The sequence below is a fragment of the Saccostrea echinata genome, unplaced genomic scaffold (assembly GCF_033153115.1).
Source record: "Saccostrea echinata isolate AGI-Se365-2 ecotype Australia unplaced genomic scaffold, CSIRO_AGI_Sech_v1 ptg000004l, whole genome shotgun sequence".
In the NCBI taxonomy this organism is placed as follows: Eukaryota; Metazoa; Mollusca; class Bivalvia; order Ostreida; family Ostreidae; genus Saccostrea; species Saccostrea echinata.
The window spans coordinates 7,418,688-7,436,966 of NW_026889753.1; the positions used below are offsets into that span (position 1 = coordinate 7,418,688).

The 18,279-nt window shown below is 32.1% G+C and overlaps 1 protein-coding gene across 1 annotated transcript in view; it reads left to right on the top strand.

Annotated features, from left to right (window-relative positions):
- Positions 1 to 18,279, top strand: part of LOC133179450 (tenascin-X-like) — a 28,565-nt gene that overhangs the window by 889 nt on the left and 9,397 nt on the right. Inside the window, exons 3-14 of the mRNA XM_061314206.1 lie at positions 9,814 to 9,830; positions 10,167 to 10,236; positions 10,341 to 10,409; positions 11,440 to 11,459; positions 14,405 to 14,462; positions 14,566 to 14,631; positions 15,728 to 15,744; positions 16,284 to 16,341; positions 16,444 to 16,509; positions 16,755 to 16,777; positions 17,874 to 17,931; positions 18,035 to 18,103. Of these exons, the coding sequence (XP_061170190.1) occupies positions 9,814 to 9,830; positions 10,167 to 10,236; positions 10,341 to 10,409; positions 11,440 to 11,459; positions 14,405 to 14,462; positions 14,566 to 14,631; positions 15,728 to 15,744; positions 16,284 to 16,341; positions 16,444 to 16,509; positions 16,755 to 16,777; positions 17,874 to 17,931; positions 18,035 to 18,103 (591 nt within the window). The remainder of the gene's footprint in view (positions 1 to 9,813; positions 9,831 to 10,166; positions 10,237 to 10,340; positions 10,410 to 11,439; positions 11,460 to 14,404; positions 14,463 to 14,565; positions 14,632 to 15,727; positions 15,745 to 16,283; positions 16,342 to 16,443; positions 16,510 to 16,754; positions 16,778 to 17,873; positions 17,932 to 18,034; positions 18,104 to 18,279) is intronic.

Consider the following 18,279-nt stretch of genomic DNA (forward strand, 5'->3'; position numbering starts at 1 on the left):
TTCAATATAAATTGGAACACAAGTAGACTGCACTATCATAAATAACTTGATGCATCGGTTTTTTATTTTGATGAACGTTGTTGCCATGGTTACTAAAAAAAGAAATTTCTGTGAAATTCTTTTAAAACGCTGTTCCTCCTACAGTTTTGGTCTGATTTTAATATAACTTGGCACACAAGTGGACTTTACTTTGATACATGATATAGTGCATCGTTTTTTGATTTTGATGAAAGGTGTTGCCATGGTTACTAAAAATAGAAATTTCTGTGAAATTCCTTAGAAACACCTCTCCTCCTTCAGTTTTGGTTTGATTTTAATATAACTTTGCATACAAGTAGACTACACACACTAGGATACATAATTTAGTGCATATGTTTTTGATTTCGATGAACGGTGTTGCCATGGTTGCTAAAAATAGAAATTTCTGTGAAATCCCTTTAAAACGTTACTCCTCCTACAGTTTTGGTCTGATTTCAATCTAATTTGGCACACAATTAGAGTACACCTTGATACATAATATGTATTTCGGTTTTTGATTTCAGTGAATGGTGTTTTCATGGTTACTAAAAATAGAAATGCTACTCCTCCTACAGTTTTCGTTTGATTTCAATATAACTTGGCACAGAAGTAGACTACATAAGATACATAATTCTATTTACTAATACAAGTTGCAAAGTTTCAAATCCAAGTGCTACTTTTTTTATACGTACAGACCAGTAGAGCTACAGTCTCATCAGAGACTTATGGTTTAAAAATGTCAACAAAGTAAAAAAGAATACAGCAGCAAAAAAAAAAAAAAAAAAAGAAAAAAAGGAATTTATGAGTACAACTCTGGTCTAGTGACTTAATGGTAGAGAAACATGGATCTAAATACCACAAAAAACTTTATAAACATATTATCGAAATACGATTTTGAAGACTTGCATTGTACGAGGGTTGTTCGAAAAGTTCGTGGACAATGTCAATTCTCGTTATACTACTTTCAAGAAATTTAATGTAAGCACATTATCATATGTAAAAATATTTATTATGTTGATGTGTGAAGTTTCATTCCATTCAATTTAATAGAAATCAATTTACTTTATTTTAAATCAACATGTTTAATAACCCCGGAGCAAACTAAACACCATTATAACGTCAAAAATATATTGTCACGAGGTTCTCAAAATATTCTCCCTATACATTTCACACAGTCTGGTCCAATATCTGCTCATTTAAAACGTGTCTCTATCAATTGAAATTCATTTAGTTAACAATTGTTCCAGTAGCATAATTTCAAAATTGAATCTTGAACTGCTGCTCCGTGACGTTCTTCGACGTCACATTTATTGCCTTTTTCAATGAGGACTACCTATCTTCAGAAATTGATTTCTTTTCCATGAAGCAAACTATCAAGTCATAATTTGGAATATGAAACGATGTAACAATTCTTAATTTTATCGTCTAGATTTTTTTTGAGCCATATTACAAAGGATATGACTACAGACATTAATTAGTGTATTGTTTGTAAATTACTTAATTTTGACTTGCTCCGCAAACCAATTTCCCAGTTTTTAAACTACTAATTAGTTTGAAATAAATCAAGATATTTTAAAAATTTTAATACAAACCATTTGAATTTATTGTTGAAATATTTCTACCAAATTTGGATATAATATGGCGTTAAATAAAAAAAGATATGACAGAAGTCCACGAACTTTCCGAACAACCCTCGTATGATTTAGTATAAGATCGGAGGTGATAAAAGAATTAAAAAGACTTCATGAACAATATGTTTTGGTTCCAAGGCTTGTAACAATGTCGTCTTTGTTAGTAAGGTTCATTATTATAACTGTATGTTAGGAGATCTTGGTTTTAACTCCACGTCTGGAAATCCAACTTATACTCGCAGCTCACTTTCTAAAGATGTAATCCTTCAAAATCACATTTCAGTATTTAATACTTTTAATATTCAAGTCAACCAAGATGGGTTCGATCATTCTGTGGATTCTCAAAAAAACTCCATAGAACTTTTAGAAATTTAAAATCGCCAATTTTTTCAAAATTCAGTAACATCAAGACGTACGACTTTTCTACACTTTATACAACAATTCCTCATGATAAATTAAAAACTAAGCTTTTTGATATTATATAGGCAACTGCATCTTCAATAATAATGGAAGTCGAAAATTTTCGTATCTCTGTTATATCTGTTATTGGTCATAAAAAAATTACTTTGTTAAAAACTACTCTGATTCTACACATAAGGATGCTCTAAACACTGCACACTAAAGAGTACTCTTGTAGGGTAGTTTTATGCAGTTAGAGTGATCTGCCCTTAGAAGTAAAATAGAAATAAATAGTTATTTATACAGTCAACCACACAATTTGTAATAGATTGAAATATTTTTAGCATTATATTAGACCAAGAATAAGTAATTGGATTCATAATTTCCATTGATTTTCCCAGTTAAGTAAACAAGAGTGATTTCTGTTCACGAATTGTCCATTGTCATTAAACATTTTTCCTGTGTGAATAAGGCAGGTACCCTATATTGAAAATAAATTAAATAGTCTCAATATGGATACCTTTATATGATATATTTTTCGCCAAGTCCAAAAAGCACTTTATGTTAGTGTTTAGAGCTTCCATAAGTACTCTGAAGTTGATCTGAAAATGATGCTGGAGTTCCTCATTGACAACATTTATGTAGTCTTCAGAGGCCAGGTCTTCCAACAAACTGTTGGTCACTAATTGTGCTCCTTTATTAGCCTACCTGTTTTAATATTCCTATGAATAAGACTTTATTCAAAAAGTTTTACATGAGAAAAAACACTTGCTTTGGCCTTTAACTCGACATTTAGATAAATCATCTTATCAATAAACAATACATACTTTCATTCATATGTCGACTATATATATCTCAGTGAACTTTGATATAAAAGACACCACAAGATCTTAAACATCTGTTTCATATTTGGATGTTTTACTAACTATAGATGATAAAGGCAAACTAACAACTAAATTGTATGACAAACAAGATGACAAGCTTTTCCGTCGTCAACTTTCCTTATTTGTGAAGTAATATCATACTATCACCTGCATGAGGTGTTAACATCTCCTAACTTATTCGATACTCACGAGCATGCACCGAGTACAATCAATTTTTTAACCGAGGCAGGCTACTGACAGATAAGTTGATGTTACAGAGATTTCAATAAACTCATTTAAAGTCAGCATTTCGTAAATTCTATGGTCGTTATGATGACCTTGTTAGCAAATACAACCTGTCATTGGGCCGTATGTTGGCTCTCTTGTTTCATGCCAATTGTTATGCCTTTGGTTTTATTACTAAATTTGACTACGGAAGGTTCCTGCTACCTGATCTATACATAGAGCTCACGGTCAACAGGGGATGCTTACTCCTCCTAGGCACCTGATCCCACCTCTGAAATTTCCTGGGATTCGTATTTTATTCCCTGCTTGATTTTTAGCTCTACTGGTCAGAGACCAGAAGAGCTTATGCGATAGTAAGGTGTCCGTCGTCCGTCCGTCTGTCTGTCTGTCTGTCTGTCTGTCCGTCTGTCTGTAAACAATTTTTCAAAACGCTACTCCTCCTACAGTTTTGGTCCGATTTCAATATAACTTGGAACACAAGTAGACTACACTAAGATACATAATTTAGTGCATCGGTTTTTGATTTTGATGGACGGTGTTGCCATGGTTACTAAAAATAGAAATTTCTGTGAAATTCCTTTAAAACGCTACTCCTCCTACAGTTTTGGTCCGATTTCAATATAACTTGGCACACAAGTAGACTACACTAAGATACATAATTTAGTGCATCGGTTTTTGATTTCGATGGACGGTGTTGCCATGGTTACTAAAAATAGAAATTTCTGTGAAATTCCTTTAAAACGCTACTCCTCCTACAGTTTTGGTCCGATTTCAATCTAACTTGGCACACAAGTAGACTACACTAAGATACATAATTTAGTGCATCGGTTTTTGATTTCGATGGACGGTGTTGTCATGGTTACTAAAAATAGAAATTTCTGTGAAATTCCTTTAAAACGCTACTCCTCCTACAGTTTTAGTCCGATTTCAGTATAACTAGGCACACAAGTAGACTACACTAAGATACATAATTTAGTGCATCGGTTTCTGATTTCGATGGACAGTGTTGCCATGGTTACTAAAAATAGAAATTTCTGTGAAATTCCTTTAAAACGCTACTCCTCCTACAGTTTTGGTCCGATTTCAGTATAACTTGGCACACAAGTAGACTACACTAAGATACATAATTTAGTGCATCGGTTTTTGATTTCGATGGACGGTGTTGCCATGGTTACTAAAAATAGAAATTTCTGTGAAATTCCTTTAAAACACTACTCCTGCTACAGTTTTAGTCCGATTTCAATGTTACTTGGCACACAAGTAGACTACACTAAGATACATAATTTAGTGCATCGATTTTTGATTTCGATGGACGGTGTTGCCATGGTTACTAAAAATAGAAATTTCTGTGAAATTCATTTAAAACACTACTCCTCCTACAGTTTTAGTCTGCTTCTAATATAATTAGGCATACAAGTAGACTATACTAAGATACATAATTTATTGCATTGGTTTTTGATTTCGAGGAACAGTGTTGCCATGGTTACTTAAAATAGAAATTTCTGTGAAATTCCTTTAAAACGTTACTCCTCCTACAATTTTGGTCTGATTTCAATCTAATTTTGCACACAGTTAGAATACACTACGATACATAATATGTATTTCGGTTTTTTTTTTATTTGGATGAGTGGTGTTGTCATGGTTACCGGTACTAAAAATAGAAATTTCCGTGAAATACTTTCAAAACGCTACTACTCCTAGTTTTCATTTGATTTCAATATAACTTGTCACAAAAGTAGACTACATTAAGATACATAATTCTATTTATTGTTGCATGTTGCAATGTTTCAAATCCAAGTGCTACTTTTCTTTTGTTATACAAACAGACCAGTAGAGCTACAGTCTCATCAGAGACTTCTGGTTATGAGATCAATCTCTGTTCGTTATCTTCACCTTGTCACTTAAACGAATACGAGGGGTGATCAAAAAGTTCGCCAACTATCTCTATATTTACAAAACCACAATTCAGAACAGAATGAAATTTGGCACACATAAAGCCATACATAAATTCTATAAATAGCAGGTGTTGTATATTGTTTTCCTCCGTGTTTGTGACGTCACAATGTGAAAATGACGTCAATATGTAGGTGACTTGTAACAAAATATGGTTGACCCAGTCGTGCTCGAGCAACGAACGGCTGTAAAGTTTAATGCATATCTTAGAAATTCCTTTGCAGTAGAATATGATAATTTGTACAAGGTTTATGAAGACAAAAGACTCACCAGAAGTTCAATCATTAATTGGATTGATTGTTTCAGTGAAGGCAGGAAGATGGTTAAAAATTATGTTTGTTCTGTTGCCCAGCGAAAGCAAGCTGAGGAAAAGATGTGTCCTTAGTTGAGCAATTTGTTACGAAAAATCGCCAAGTTACAATTAGAAAAATAGTTGAACATCTTAACAATAATATAATTTTTAAATCCCTAAAATGTAGTTTACAGTTTTTAAATATATGAGATATGATAAAAAGAGATCGTCCATACTTTATCCACATTGGATAAATGACAGTTCCGAGACAGAGGACTCGGGTTTTGATGATCACCATGCTAATTCTGGGAAGGGGATGTCCTTTTCCACCCACCCTATTGCCGAAATTTGGCCATTTCTCACAGATGGACTGTTCTTGTTATGAAAAAGAACTTGTATGTTAAGAAATATAAGACTTGGAAAAAGCTTTTAGCTTCTGTGAACAGAACGCTACGGAGCATGTCACGTGACCGCCTGGATCAAGTGATTCGCGCATGTGCAGAACAATGACAAGTTTTGTATTATAGTCGGAGAGGGCTCCTTAAAAAAGATAATGAGCACTGAAACCACATTTTATTTCTGTTAAGAAAATAATTCAACTAGTTCGCGAGCTCTTTGATTACCCCTCTTATGTATACTTTGGTAAGTTTTCAAATGCATCATAAGACGAATGATATATTTGTCAACATACTTGGTATTGGTTACACGAGAAATTAATGTCTTTCATTTTCAATCAATCTCTCTAAATTCCTCTGTGTGTTGAAAAACTGGTACGTAATTTTTGAAACATAATTACACATGAAATATCAATATATTTGTGAATTTCTATTTGGAATTTTGGTGCACTTTGAACCTTCTTATAGATACTGAAAACGTACTTTTTCATGAGATCCTTGCGATATCACAGTTTCTATGCCATCCACGGGTAGAAGATTGCGAAGATTTCTTGTATTTTCTTGTGTGCACGTTAACACACTGTATCAAAGAATGAGTGGAATTAACGCCCTGTTTTGGGTATTTTTGCTAATCCTCTACCACTCTGTAAATGAAGTGAATGCAAAATATTTTATAAACATTAGCAAGATCTACATATACATGATTATATTCCATATAACATTTGCATACAAGTTATGTCTTGGTGTTATGAATCAAAATTGAAGCAACGATACATCAGTGTCGCTGTTCGGATTTGACATCTACCCGGAGTGGTTTTGGGGGCACTTAATGATACTTTAGGAGTCGGGGCTATCGGTCATCTCATGTCTCTCTCTAAAACTCGAACAAGCGTATGGTATCGTATACAACAATTACAGCGATTTCAATTTGAAGTTAAAAGACTTCTCTTGTAAATATGTGAGGATATTTCATTTGTGCATTTCTGCAAATGACTCACCACCCAAACACGCTCTCAGACCTGATTTAGACCAAAATAATTGTTTTCATAAGTACATACGCAGCTGGACACCACGTGATGAATTGTATTATTAAAAAGGTCAATCGGAGTCAAATCCTGGTTAACATAGTTATTACAATAGACAAGTTTGTTATGAACATGTATTGTAAAGTTTAGTATAAATGCATGTCTGTTGACTCTTCTCCCTTTAATATGACATTATTTTATTCAATATACAACTACAGTTTTCTTGAGAACATCCGACAAACATGCACTGACTATGCATCAAGACGATTAAAATAGCACGACTGATTATTTATTGATTTTCAAGAAATCTCGAGCCTCTTGCCTTAGATTTTGATTTGGTCATCCTTAAATAGAATTTTTTAATTCAAATATGTATTGAAAATACACAGTTGAGATATCGGTGATTTATATTATGGGAAGAAATAATCATATTATGAAACTTCAATTTACATTTCAGGCCTCTATGTGACCTCTAAAATTTAGGCGCCAACTGGCTTCTTATCCAAAATATTTAGTCGCCAATGCTAATTTTTAGTCGCCAGGCAATTTTTTCTTAGGCGCCAATTTAAAAACTGATATTAGTCAATATATAGAGACTTGTCAAATGCTAACTTTTAAACTTCTTTTCTACTCTTTAAAAAAAATTGAAAATGTTTATAGTTCAGTAATTTGACGATCACCAAGTCAATTTAAAATGGTCGCCAATTTGGCGACTTATAGAAAAAATTTAGGCGGCAGTCATAATTTTTAGGCGCCATGGCGACTAGATCATTCGCCAATTAGAGCCCTGCATTTTTTAGGACTCTTAAGTCCATCTATTCTATCCACGGAAAGAACTGCAAATCGCCTACCTCCAACTTATGTTTCAAAAGTTTATATGATATTTATAATAATTTTTTTTCACAATAGAAATCAATGGAAACAGAAAATATTTAAAAAAAAAAAAACTATTATTAATCATTAATGAAGTCAACTTTGGATTTAAAAAAAAAGAAGATTTAATATCAAAATTCCAAACATGTTGAAATATGAGTGCGTAAAATGTAGGTGGGAAACGGAAGTTAGCGTTTGCAGGGCTTTGAGATCATGTTTTCCAACGCGTGAAAATGTACGTCGTCAATTAAGGCTCATTATTTTAGTTGTATTTTAGAGGAACTGGGAATTAATTCTGCAGGTGGAAATCCAACTCGGCCATAGCGCCCTGTCTTAGGAGGAAATTCTTCAAACGCATATGTCCGTTTTAAATATTTTTAATATTCCCAACAATTTGTATTTGTATTACCATACCTTAATTACATAAAAAAACATTACAAACAAAGATAGGTAGCGGCATTAAATGTCCTACCAAACCTTTTTACTTTACTCGTCACTTAAATACTAACAGTAGTAAAGGAGAAAATTCAAGAGAACTGTTCAACAATATATAGGAAAAGTGTTGAGAATCAGATGTGGATATTAAAAAAAAATCCAAGGAACTTTTATAGAAAATTTGAAATCATAAAATTATACCAAAATCAATTAAGTCACTATATTAATATCCAGGCTCTTTGACTTTGTAGACAGCTGCCTTTTCAATAAAAATGGAACTCAAAAATTTACTTACCTTGTCATTGGTCATTTACGGAATTATTTAAAACAAAAATTTAAAATAAACATCCTGATTATACACACAAGTACGTGAACCCTGAAATAGATTTTTGAGAATAGATGCTTGAGTTTCTGATTTATAATATCTATGTAGTTTTTGGAAATCAGGTCTTCCAACAATCTGACGGAATTTCAACGAGTCTAATTGCACCCCGTTATTAGCAGACTTATTTTAATTCATATGAAGCAGAATTTATTCAAAAAACTTATATCTCAGAAAAAGACACTTGCTGTGACCTTCGACTCGACATTTAGATATATCGACGACGTATTATCAATTTACAATACATGTGTAATTACATGTACTTTCATTCATATATATATATATCTGTATATCCTTATGAACTTGATTTAAAAGATACCATAGAGTTTTACATACCTATTTCATATTTAGATATTTTACTAGAAAAAGACGTTAATGGTAACTTTACAACAAAACTTAATGATAAACGTGATGACTTCAACTTTTCTATCGTCAGCTTCTCTTACTTGTGTAGCAATATGCCCTTATCGCCTGCATATGGGGTTAATATCTCCTAGTTGATTCGATACGCAAGAGCAAGATCTAGGTACCAACAATTTTTTAAACGAGGCAAGCTATTGACAAACAAGTTAATGAAATAAGGATATCAACAGCCTCGTATGAAGTCATCACTTTGCAAGTTCTATGGTTGATACAATGACCTTGTCAGCACATACAATCTTTCATAAAGTCGAATACTGACCGACGTTTTTCAAACTTATTGTTAGGACATTTGTTAAACACTGAATTGTCCACAAATTTTTCCGTTTGCTCGATCATGACAATGAGCACACGGCGGGTGTGACCAGACGACAGAGGATGCTTACTCCTCCATGGCACCTGATCCCACCTCTGATTCTTTTTAGAGTTCCATGTTTGCTCTGCTCCAAATTTGTATTGTTTCAAAGGACTTTTGAGATTGATTACTGTTCGTTATCTTCATGAAATATATGGAGATAACGAACAGTATTCAAGCTCAAAAGTCTGTCAAACAATACAAAATAGGAGCAGAGCATTATTTCATTAAAGAATTTGAGACATATTTGATATACTGTTAATCAAAATGGAAAAGTATACCAGTTTTCATACAAATGTGCCAGAAACTTAGTCAAACAAGAATGTTAGATACATGATGATAATTATTCTTGGTTTTGGAGAATATAACAATAAAATTGTTTCTGTGAGAATGATACCATCTAAAGCATGAGTAAATTGAGTAAATTCACAGATATTTTATAAATACACTGAGTAATGATGATATTGAAAAATATATTTAACTAGTGATTCCTATATTTTACTTTTGGTATTATTGTTCATTTCAGTATCAACATCATGTCCGGTAAGATATCTTTATGAATTTCATTACCAAAACACATTATTTTTTTACTTATGTGATAAACTTTTATGTGCAGGGTCGATATTCTGGTTGCATAATAATTCAGATAAAAAAAACAGATAATATTTTTTTTATGTGGCTTACTTTCTAATGCCAAAATAATATAACTTGAGGGTTAAATATATTTCAATGGTTATTAATCCTTATTTTCAAACGATGCTTACAGCTGTGAAAATATTGCTGAACAAAGGTAAATGACATAGTTACGTGTAGATATGAACATATACAAAATATGAAATAGCCATATCTAAGTATATCAATTAGATTTATATATTATAGATTCTACCTTGTCATAACGAGCACCCTGACACCTTCTGTGAAGATGGTCAATGCGTACTGAGACCTGGAGGTAAACCTGAGTTTGGTTTTATTCATCGTGCTAGATATACATAAAAATTAATTAATTTGAATATTCATTCAAATTTGTAAAGATATTCTTAACTTTCAAAACAGCATCATGTCGCTTCCAACAGTACCCTTGTTCATCTGGACATGAGTGTAGGAATGGAATTTGTCAACGAAGTAGGTATATCAACCAAATAAGATGTAGTTATTAAAGATCCCTGTTAAGGACATTCACTGCTAAAAAATTGCTGTATTGGCTTAGAAAGTAATATCTCTATTTTTTCCAGTAATTTATTCATTCTTGACTTTACTTGATCTTACAGTAATTCATTCATTCTTGACGTTTCTCGATCTAATATATATATATATATATATATATATATATATATATATATATATATATATATATATATATATATATATATATATATATATATATATATATATATATATATATATATATATATATTTACAAGAGTTCAACGAGTCCGTTTGCTTTCTATATAATATTTCTTCACCTTCGGCAGCTATGTTAGTTTTAGAGTCATTGTAACTTAGATATGTTTTCAATAATAATAATTTCATTGCAAGTTGTATTTTTAACGATCATCTAATAAGATTAATGTCCAAATAGCTGTATCTCACTTCCATTCTCAATGACCGTGTAGTGTAAAATTCCATCGACGTCGAAATCAAGTTTTTTTTGTAACTTACCTACTCGGTCAAGCGCTCTAGCAACAGGGGATGCTTACTCCTCCATGGCACCTGATCCCACCTCTCATTCTTTTTAAAGCTCCGTATTTCCTGTGCTCCAAATTTGTATTCTTTCGATAGACTTTTAAGATTGATTATACTGTTCGTTATCTTCATATTTCATTAAAGAATTTGAGACATATTTGATATACTGTTATTCAATGTGGAAAAGTATACCAGTTCATAATTTATGATCTTTGGGGGTAGGGTGGGGCCACAATAAGTATTACAATGGGGAATATCTGGTGAAGAACAGCAGGGCCAAAGTTACTCAGGTAAGTGTTGTGGCTCATGGGCCTCTTGTTTATGTATGATCTATGGTGTAAGGATTTTAAAGATAGAGAAAAATAAAAATTGACAAATATCATTACAAAAAAATAAATTTAAAAAAAGCATTTTTGTTTTTAAAAAATGATGTTGATAATTAAAAGTTTATATTTTTATTTCATTTCAGACATCGATCAACCTTGTCCGGTATGATATCACATAAATTCATCCATAAGAAACAAAATATCTCTAAATTTATAATCTTTTACCTATATTCATCATTTCATTTTTTTTACTTCGTTGTATGGCCCCTGTATCACAGAAAAAAGATGTTAATTAGAATATCTTATACAAACCTAGGCCTCTTGTTAAAAAATAATACCTCTTGAAAGAGTGTTTAGAGAAGTTGATGGAATTATTTTTTTCATAGATTAAGTTATTGAACATAAAGGGTATCAATTCCTCAACCGTAGCTTAGTGCCATATGTGTTTTGGTGTTAAACGTTTCATTATCGTAACGTTTCGAATGGAAATTGATAAAACATCCTATAATTTTTTTAAAAATGTATGTAAATTTCGACTTATCCAAAAAAAAAAAAAAAAAAAAAAAAAAAAAAAAAAAGATAAATTCATGTAAATTTGATTATTGTCTGTATCTCAAAGTAAAAAAGACAGGGATACAAGTGAAAATTCGATATCTACAACTTAAAGGTTTGCATCAAGGAAAAAATAATCTTTAATCTGTCCAAACTTGAGGCATCAAACAACAAAATTATATATAAGCGTGGTCAATCGGACGAAAGACCTCTCATTGCTAGCAATGAATTTCTAGTTGCATATCTCATTCAGTTCAGCATAATTTTACTTGCTTCAGATCGCTTAAAATATTTCAATTTACTGCAGATCGAATCTAGTCTCAGAAATAAAATAAGAGGCCGATGGGCCATATTGCTCACCTGAAAACATTGGCTAGGCACAAGCACAAATCAGTTCAGTATTGAAAAGATTCCGGGGGGGGGGGGTGAATTTTAAACTACCTTTGATGTCAATTTTACAAATGGCTTTGTTGTACTTGTAAAGGTTTTTAAAAAAAAATTCCCATATATTCCTTTGTAAAAATTTTATCCCCCATTATGGCTCCTCCCTATCCCAAGGGTCATCATTTGAACAAACTTGAATCTACACTATCTGAGGATGCTTCCATATCAATATGACTAAACATAGTTTTTCTGTTCTTGAGAAGAAATATTTTCTATATGTTCTTATGTAAAACTTTCGATCCCCCATTGGGCCCCACCCTATCCCCACAAAGACGGATCCAGGGCTAGCGCGCCGGGCGTGCACCCCCCATTTGAATTTTTTTAAATGTAGAACTTTTATGTCCATTATCCTAAAATCAAGGAAAAACATCTCTTCTCTGTAAGAATTTGTCAGCTTCCCAGACCCCCACCAAGGCCTTGCTCCAGACCCACTGGGGGCTTCATTGCACTCTACTCCCCCCCCCCCCCTTACGAAATTCCTGGATCCGCCATTACCCCAGGGATCATCATTTAAACAAAATTGAATTTACACTACCTGAGGATGCTTCCATATCAAAATGACTAAACATGATTTTCAATTCTTGAGAAGAAGGTATTTTCCTATATATTCTTATGTAAAATTTTCAATCCCCCATTGGGTCCCACCCTACCCCCGGGGGTCATCATTTGAACAAAATTGAATTTACACTACGTGAGGATGCTTCCATATCAAAATAACTTATCATGGCTTTGCAGTTCTTCAGAAGAAGATATTTTCCTATATTTCTATTTAAGATTTTGATCCTCCATTGTGGCCCCGCCCTACCCCCGGGGGTCATGATTTGAACAAAATAGAATCTACACTACCTGAGGATGCTTCCACATAAATATGACCAATAAGGGCTTTGCTGTTCCTGAGAAGAAGATTTTTTTTAAAGATTTTTCCTATATATTTCGATGTAAAAGTTTGATAGTCCATTGTGGCCCTACCCTACCCCCGGGGGTCATGATTTGTACAAATTTGAATTCAAACTTCCTGAGAATGCTTCCATATAAATATGACTCATCATGGCTTTGCTGTTCTTGAGAAGAAGATTTTTAAAGATTTTTCTATATATAGCTATCTAAAACTTTGATCTTCCATTGTGGCCCCCCTACCCCAGAGGGTCATGATTTGAACAAACTTGAATCTGCACTACCTGAGGATGCTTCCGTATAAATATGACTCATCATGGCTTTGCTGTTCTTGAGAAGAAGATTTTTAAAGGCTTTTCCTATATATTTCCATGTAAAACTTTGATCCTCCATTGTGGCTCCGCCTTACCCCCGGGGTCATGATTTGAACAAAATAGAATCTACACTACCTGAGGATGCTTCCACATTAGTTTCATCTTTCCTGGCCCAGTGGTTTTTGAAAAGAAGATTTTTAAAAGATGCTATTAATTTTTCACCAATTCTCTATTATCTCCCCTTGAAAGAGGGCATGGCCCTTCATTTGAACTAACTTGAATCCCCTTCACCCATGGATGCTTTGTAGCAAGTTTGGTTGAAATTGGTCCAGTGGTTCTGGAGAAGAAGATGAAATTGTGAAAAGTTTACAACGACGACGACGACTACGCCAACGACAGACAACGGACAAATTTTGATTAGAAAAGCTCACTTGAGCCTTTTGCTCAGGTGAGCTAAAAAAAAATACTATTAAAAAATTCTTACAAAATGACATGCATATCTGATAAGAGTAAGCACCTTTCTAAACAGTAAATGTATAGTTTATACCAGTATTACTGTTGTCATCAAATAGATATGTTATCAAAAAAGAGTATAATACTAATTTAAACAGTGGCAGAATCCAAATTATCATTTGTATATATATATATATATATATATATATATATATATATATATATATATATATATATATATATATATATATATATATATATATATATATATATATATATATATATATATCTGATCGAAATATAAAATTCTCATTGTCTTGAAGTAATTCTTTAAACTCATTTTAAGAATTCGAACGCCATGGCGTTGATATATAGTTACATGTAGAGATTTACAGTGCAGAATACGAAATAACCATGTCGTAGTCCATTGTTATCTATTTTTAAATTATAGCTTTGTGTGGGTCGTAATTTCACCTGTGAAGATGGTCGGTGTGTCCTGAGACCTGGAGGTAAATATGATTTTGTTTACATTTATCTAGCTAGATGGACTGGGAAATTGTTCATTTAAATATTCATTCGAATTTGTAAAGATGCTCTTTATTTTCGAAATAGCGAGGTGCCCCCACCCATTTTACTCCTGTTCATCTGGGCATGATTGCAGAAGAGGACGTTGTAGAAGTAGGTATATTACACATGTATAACCGAATAAGATGTAGTTATTTAAGATCCTTATTTAGAAAAGCATCTGCTAGAATCTAGGAAAATGAAAAAAAAAAAAAAAAAAAAAAAAAGGTTATATTAGAAATTTATTTATTCGTTTTCTTATTATGTATATAATCAATTTCTTTATGAGCATTGCAGTTTTCAGGAGTTCAGCAATGCAAGTATCAAATGTCATGGCAAAAAAAAAAAAAATAAAAGCAAGTATTGGTAAAAGTTTAGTTACATAATTTTTTCATTACGAACACATAAAAATTGTTTTCCATAATTTTCTAATGACCTTTTCACTAAATGAACGTGCATGCATACCATTTTGTCTCCGCAATTTATATATCTTTATTTTCTAAATATCAAATTGACTATACCAAATGTATTGGTCGTTTGATGCATTACATGCGCGCAAGTGCATGCATGCACATGAAAACTGTGTCATCTTGTCTACACTATTAATATATCTTTATATTCTCAGTATCTAAGGATTACATTTAAAAAATATAAAAGTCATAGTATGAAGTATCACAGTATATTAGTCATTCAATGCAACAAACGCGCGCTCACGTGCATGAATAAGTGCTGTCGAAACTATTAACATATCTTTATATTCTAAGTATAAAAAATCAGGAAAAAATATAAAAGTTAAGGCTGTATCAAGTTTGTTGGTCATTTTATGCATTGTCCGCGCATGTGCATGATTATTATGCCATCTTGTCTACACTATTAATATATCTTTACACTGTATGTTCTGAGTATCCAAGCATTTCATAATAAAAGTTAAACTAATGATTCTATCACGAACATAGGTCATATTGGTCATTTTACTCATTGAATGCGCGCGCACATGCATACACGTTGACCATGCCATCTCGTCTACACTTATAATTTGTCTATACATTCTGAGTATCAAAGCATTTCATTGAACATTACAAAAGTGAAGGCTATATCAAGAATATTGATCATTACATATTGCACGCGCTCGCACATGTTCCCCAACTTCGTTATGGGAACATAACTATTGATTCCTAAATTTTACTTTTGATATTTTTGTTCATTTCAGTATCAACATCATGTCCGGTAAGATATTCTTATGAATTTCTTTCATACAAAAGAAAAGTAAATTTTTACTTACGTTATTAACTTTTATGGACAGGATCTCTGTTCTGGTTGCATAATAATTCAGATAAAAACAAATAATATATATATATATTTTAAATACAGCACCTTATGTGCTTTTCTCAAAAATAAAAAAAAATATTCTTTTGTAAAAAATAATTTCTTGGAATAATGGCATACATATTTCACTGCAATAAGCACCTTTCTAAATAAAATGCTTCAAAGGATATGCCAGTATTATTATTGTCACCAAGTTGATGTGTTATCAAGAAACAGTGTTATACTAATTTAAACCGTGGCAAAGTCCAGTTTACCATTAGTATACATATTTATATCTGATCGAAATGAAAACATTCTTAATGTCTTGAAACCGTTGTTTAAACTCATTTAAATTTTCTAGAATTTTATTCACGCCCTGGCAAATAATTACAGGTAGAGATTGACGGTACAGAAGACAAAATAACTATTCTTAGTCTATATGATCTATTTTTGAATTGAAGCGCTGTGTCGGCATTGATGTCATCTGTGAAGAAGGCCAGTGCGTCGTGAAACCTGGAGGTATAAATGAATTTGTTTTCATTCATCTTTTAACTATTCATACAAATTAATTTAATTGAACATTCATTCAAATTTGTAAAGATTCTCTTTACTTTAAAACAGGATATTGTGCCCTACAACTGTTACCCTGTTCATCTGGCTATGAATGTAGAAATGGAAGATGTACACGTAAGTATATTTACTGAATGAGATGTAGCTATTAAAGATCCTTTATTGAGATTCGCTCTGCTTGAATCTGATTACTATTCATAAGGCTTACGAATTAATATACAATTTATCTGTATCCTTTATTTTTTATGCCTACGATTTAAGATGTTAGAGTTTTTAAGGTAGAGAAAAATAAAAATTGACAAATGTCATTACAAAAAAAAAATTGTTGTTGATTTTTAAAAGTTGGTATTTTTTCATTTCAGTCATCGATCCAATTTGTCTGCAGGTATGATATTTTAGGGATTCATTTCTAAGAAACAAAGTATTTAAAAATTTTTAATCTTTTAACTATTCATCATTTTATTTTGTTATTCGTTGTTTGGTCCCTGTATTGACTCAGTATTACTCAGTATCACAGAAAAAAGATAATTAGAATATCTAATACAAACATGGGCCTCTTGTTACAAAATAATATATAATAAATAAATAAATAAATCTTTTGAAAGATTGCTTAGTGAATTTGATGGAATTATTTTTCATAGATTAAGTTATTGAACATAAAGTGCATCAATTCCTCAGCCGTAGCTTGGTGCAATATGTGCTTTGGTGTGAAACGTTTCATTACCGTATCGTTTTGAATGGAATTTGATATAACATCCTCACTATTTAAAAAAGATAAATAAATAAATAAGAAAATTAAAAATAAGAAAAAAAAAAATAAATTTATGTAAAGATGATTATTGTCTGTATCTCAAAGAAGAAAAGACAGGACTTCAAGTGAAAATGCGATAACTACAACGTAAAGGTTTGCACTATGGAAAAATTAATCTTTAATCTGTCCGAACTTAAGGCATCAGGCAACAAAATGATATATAAGGGTGGTCAATCGGATGGAAGGCCTCTCGCAATAAGTTTCTAGTTGCATTTCACATTATGTTCAGCATAATTTTACTTGCATCAGATAGCTTATAATATTTCATTTTACTGCAGATCGAATCTAGTCTCAGAAATAAAATTAAATTCTTCTTTAAAATATCCTTACAAAAATGACATGCATATCTGATTACAGTAAGCACCATTCTAAACAAAATGCTGCAAAGCTTAAAACAGTATTACTGTTGTCGCCAAATGGATGTGTTATCAAAAAGAATATAATACAAATTTAAACAGAGGCAAAATCCAATTTATCATTAGTATATATACATTGATATCTGATCGAAATATCAACATTCTCATTGTCTTCAATTGTTTAAACTAATCTTAAGAATTCGAGAATTTTATTCACGCCCCGGCGTTGATAAATAGTTACATGTAGAGATTTACAGTGCAGAATACGAAATAACCATGTTGTAGACTATTGCTATCTTTTTTTTTAATTATAGCCTTGTTTCGGCCCGGATATCATCTGTGAAGATGGTCGGTGTGTCCTGAGACCTGGAGGTAAATATGATTTTGTTTACATTTATCTAGCTAGATGGACTGGGAAATTGTTTATCTAAATATCCATTCAAATTTGTAAAGATGCTCTTTATTCTCGAAATAGCGAGGTGCCCCAACTCATTTTACTCCTGTTCATCTGGGCATGAATGCAGGAGAGGACGCTGTACAAGAAGTAGGTATATAACATATGTTTAACCGAATAAGATGTAAATATTTAAGATTTTTATTGAGGAAAGTATCTGCTTGAATCTAAGAAAATGTAAAATAGGTTATATTGGGAATTAATTTATTCATTTTCTTATTTATTTATATAATCATTTCTTTATGAGCATTGTAGTTTTCAAGATT